Consider the following 4,887-nt stretch of genomic DNA (forward strand, 5'->3'; position numbering starts at 1 on the left):
TGTATGTAACATCAATTTTGTTTAACTTCAAAAGTTATAAATTTCAAGTCAATTTATACAAAATAATAACAAATGTTTTTTTCACATTTATCTTTCTTTTATTTGATTCAACTTTTTTACTTGATTTATTAAATACCGTTTGTAGTACTTTTAATCAAAATTAAAATATATATATGTTATTTTGTTAAACAGTTTATTTATAAAAAAAACTTATAAAAAATAAATTTATCTAATAATTTTAACTTAATTTTAAAAATTATTATTTTTTATAAAAATTTTATACTAATTTTTAAGTTAAAAAAAAAACAAACCAAACCTGCTCTAAATGACATAAATGTCAATATTTACATAAAAATTAAAAAAAGTATAAAAAGTCATTATTAAATGTATAAAAGGATATGCAATCAAATGCGGGAGTTTAACAATGACAGAGCATTTGATGCGATCGTTGACGGTAGACGCTGATGGCGGTTCACAAATCGATTTTATTTGATTGTATATTGTAAATGTAACTTACAGTATTTATTGAATCGAATAAACTTGGGTAGTCTACTAGCAAAAGCTTTCAAGTTTCAACAATCTAGAAATAAATTAGTAGTAAAGTGGAGGGAAGAAAGAGGAGTGAAGTGTCGTGGAATTTGTGATTTACCGGAGTAATAGTTAACCATCCAAAGGTAGCTGCAGTTGAAATAGGTGGCGATTGGAACGAGGCGTTGGACAACGGGGGAAGAAATGGAGGAGAGAAAGGCAACTGGATATCGGGAATTCAGTGGAAGACATGAATTCCCCTCCAACACGATGCACGCCCTATTAGCTATGGGGATATGGCTTGGAGCTATTCATTTCAACGCCATCCTGCTCCTTTTCTCCTTTCTGTTCCTTCCTTTTTCCAAATTCCTTGTGTTTGTCCTCTTTCTCTTTTTCTTTGCAATAGTAGTGATTTTTTTTTTCAGGAAAAAGAATTTAAATGCGCAAATTCATTTATTTCTTTCTTCCCAGGGTGTTTGGGTTGCTTTTGCTTTTCATGATTCTTCCTATCGATCCTTACAGTAAATTTGGCCGGAGGTTGTCCAGGTTCGACTTCTTCCTCTTAATACTCCTACTAAATAGATGATATGATGTGATAAGAGTACTTCAATTTTAATTGCCTATTCCTTCTTAACAAAAAATCGCAATGGGCAGCTATATATGTAAACATGCTTGCAGTTATTTTCCCATCACTCTCCACGTTGAGGACATTCACGCCTTCCATCCTGATCGCGCTTACGGTCTGATTCCTTCTTTCTCTTTTAATTTTATTCAAATTGTGAATTATGCCCCCCTCCACATTAGTTCAGTCTTGTCCCTTAGAAGGGACTCTGCTTGTATTCTAGATGCATTATACAGCAAACATCCTTGTCTGCCTTGTATTCGCCGCTGACATCAATTTCATCGGAAACATATTTGCCGATGGGATGCTCAAGAAAGTGGTTGTTATTTTATCAATTTCTTCTACTTCTTAGCTTCCTTTAGTTTCCCTGTTTTTATCTTTTTTGTTATAAAAAAGGTGCTACAGGGAAAAGCCCCAAAGTTTGTAGCAATTAATAAAATCTTAGCTTGTGAAATGTTTCAGTTTTTGGCTATGAGCCACATTCAGTTTTGCCGATTGGAGTTGTTGCGCTCGCTGACCTGACAGGTTTCATGCCTCTTCCAAAAATAAAAGTCCTTGCAAGCAGCGCTGTAAGACCTTTCACCCCTAAACTGTCATATCCTGCACATTTCACGCCCCGTGATTTGAATCTCATTCTGCCGTAATGCATATGGATGAATGATTAGGTGTTCTACACTCCATTTTTGAGGCATGTATGGACATGGTTGGGTCTCACACCAGCAACAAAGAAAAATTTTTCTTCCCTATTGGATGCTGGTTATAGTTGTATTATAGTGCCTGGTGGAGTGCAGGAGACATTCCACATGGAGCCTGGTTCTGAGGTTTCCTTCTTCTGACTCTATTCTTATTTCATACTTCTTAGTTAAGGTAGGAGGTTTCAGTTCTTCCAAGATAAGTTGTTTATTCTCCACATTTTTCTCCAACACCTAAAACATACATGGACTTCTTGTTTTTGCCTTGAGGTTCTTCTTTATCAATTTGTCTTAGCAACTTAACAATGCTTGGTTTGCCTTACAGATTGCATTCCTTAGAGCACGAAGAGGATTTGTCCGCATAGCCATGGAAATGGGCAGTCCTCTGGTCCCAGTTTTCTGCTTTGGTCAGGTATGTTCTGCTTTTCTCTTTCTTTTCTCCAACCCCATTTTTTGCTCATCTTCAAAATTCATTAATCGTAGCATTTCTACCATATAATTCTAAATATATTTAACGCTTTCTAGCTGAAATACCATTCTAGTGTAAAAGCATGCAACTATAGGATCAGTTTGCAACTGTGGTGTGGCCTTGTAGTTTGTAACTTGATCCAACCCTCAAAAACTTGTCATTTTTTGTGTTACTTTTATATCTTGTTTGTTATTTTCATTTTAACAACTTTCACTTTCTACCTCACCTGAATCAAATTTCCTTTCTTTGTCCTTGTGCTTCAGTCTCATATCTACAAGTGGTGGAAACCAGGTGGGAAGTTCTACCTGCAATTTTCCAGAGCTATCAAGTTCACTCCTATATTCTTTTGGGGAATTTTTGGGTATGCATAACGTTACAAGTTCTCTTGTATGCTATATATTAACCTTTTTGTTTTTGTGTTTTTAGCACATTCTTTGATTTAAAAATACTTCAATAATATATTTTCAGTTACTCTTGAATCCTTGTTGATGAATCTTGGGCAGTCCAAAATGTCAACAAACTTTTTGGCAACAAATTATAATATTTCTTGAGAAAATGCAATGTTTTGCTGGCAAAATTTCATTTACCACTGTGTTTAATATATTGAAACCTTTGCAGTATGTAAATAGAAAATGGAAGAAATAGTAAGTGACGAGTCTTTGTTATGATTTAAGTGGATTATTTTTGAGGGTAAGCTTCCTAGAAAATCATCCCTTTTTAAGGAAGATAGAGTATCTTCAATTCAAGTCAGGCAAGTGGGAGAAGGTAAAAGAATGAGAGACGGTTCCCTTCTGTTGTATGACCTTGGCAATGTATTTTGATAAGAAATTAATTAAACGAAAATGAGTTTCTGTGGTTTGTATGTAAGTGGTTGTGAAGCTTGAGGGAAATTGATGGCGTCTTCTTGATTAGTCTCAGGACAATACAAAAGCTGGAAAAGAGGAGGAAAAGAAAAGAAAACTACTAATAAATGTTCTATGTTTGCATTATTTACATAACAATTCTGTGTTTACAATTATAAATCTTGGAAAAAGTGCTATGTATTTATCTGGTGCTGTTTGAAATATGTAACTGTAAATCTCTTTTGCAGATCTCCTTTACCCTATCAACATCCAATGCATGTGGTGGTGGGTAAACCTATTGACGTGAAGAAAAATCCACAACCCACTGTCGAAGAGGTATTGATACTCCTGTATGGTTTTCATAGTGGCTTTGTGTTATAATCTCCCCTAGGTAGAAATTTCTATTACTGTTGCAAATGCCTGTTGCCTTTACTTAGTAATGATGTTAAAGAATAAGGATTCAGCATGTAAAAGGAGAAAAGAAAACTCGCCAATGAAAATTTTGATGGCTACTTTCTATATTAATCACTGAAACAAATTTATGGTCTCAAGCTACAAAACGCTCCATGGTCGTGGACTTGCTTCTTACAATATAATACTCAGATACAGTGAACAAAACTACTTTCATAGCTTAAAACCTGAAACGCTCATTGACAGATCTATATTTAGAAGCTTAAAACCCTACGAGTTTGTTCTTGTGAAACTATGACTTTGTATTAGTTGTTTATAACCACACATGCATTAACACCTCTGTTTCACAGGTCATTGAAGTACATAGTCAATTTGTCGAAGCACTTCAACATCTCTTTGACAGACACAAAGCTCATGTTGGGTTTGCTGATCTTCCATTAAAGATTCTTTGATCTGAACTTAGTTTGGGTTGGGTCTTCTTTGCACTTAAATCATGTCCGTTCATGTCCCAATTTCTTGCCTGTATGGTCTATTCAATTGGAATGTGAGGACAAAAAAGCCAGGAGATATTTGATTAATAGAGCTCATCGCTACATACGTATATTCAATTCTTACTAGCCTCAATAGCATCAATAGTTGTGCTATTATGATTCAAGTATTACTTATAAAGATGTTATCAGTGGATATGCTATGTTTCTGACTAGGCCTCTAGTTTTGTATGTTCATGATATGTATGTTATCAGTGGTATGCTATGTTTCTGACTAGGCCTTTATTGTTTTGTATGTTTATGATATTGATCTATATAATTAGTTTAATTTCGCAGGCAACTCAAAACATGAACATCCTTGAAGTTTTCATGTCTGTAGCAGGTTGGCTGCTTTCTTTGGTTAAATGAAATCATAGCATTTACCAAAAAAAAAAAACTTGCAGTCCTTTGGAAGCCGTTTTGGCACCTTAATGTCTTTTTGAACGCCTGATCTGAGGTATGCCAATTTGAGAGCAGAGTCAAAGCAGAATGTTATCTATAGGAAAACAATTTTATGGCCAAATCTTTACCTATTAATGCAGATCCTGAACCAATTCATGAATGCAGCTGTCCCTTTTTGGCAAAGATCCACGTCCATCCCATTGTGTGAAAAATTAGTCAGATAAACAAACAATGAACAAATAAATTGCCATATCATGAAGAATGAAAGCAAAAGCAGTAGGCAAAGGCACAATCAATAGACAATTTAAAGCTCACGTACACATCAAGTTTGGTTTCAGAATTTTAGCATAACAGTGTCACTTGAGCTGGCAAAGAAGCATTCCTCTGTGACCAA

The 4,887-nt window shown here is 34.8% G+C and overlaps 1 protein-coding gene across 2 annotated transcripts; it reads left to right on the forward strand.

The window, feature by feature from the left end:
• Positions 1 to 411: 411 nt before the first annotated feature.
• On the forward strand, positions 412 to 4,329 carry DGAT2 (diacylglycerol acyltransferase family). 2 transcript variants are annotated; one of them, XM_021418078.2, is made up of 9 exons: positions 412 to 902; positions 1,000 to 1,074; positions 1,183 to 1,268; positions 1,613 to 1,719; positions 1,816 to 1,971; positions 2,168 to 2,254; positions 2,575 to 2,672; positions 3,402 to 3,489; positions 3,915 to 4,329. In XM_021418078.2, exons 1-9 carry the CDS (start codon positions 733 to 735, stop codon positions 4,014 to 4,016), a joined length of 969 nt encoding a protein of 322 aa, XP_021273753.1. In that variant the 5' UTR covers positions 412 to 732; the 3' UTR covers positions 4,017 to 4,329. The 2 variants fall into 2 exon arrangements, with proteins under 2 accessions (XP_021273753.1, XP_021273754.1); XM_021418079.2 differs by having other exon boundaries at positions 1,207 to 1,268.
• Positions 4,330 to 4,887: the final 558 nt, after the last annotated feature.

The sequence above is a fragment of the Theobroma umbraticum genome, unplaced genomic scaffold, assembly GCF_002168275.2.
Source record: "Theobroma umbraticum cultivar Fairchild unplaced genomic scaffold, ASM216827v3 scaffold_44.0, whole genome shotgun sequence".
NCBI classification, from domain to species: domain Eukaryota; kingdom Viridiplantae; phylum Streptophyta; class Magnoliopsida; order Malvales; family Malvaceae; genus Theobroma; species Theobroma umbraticum.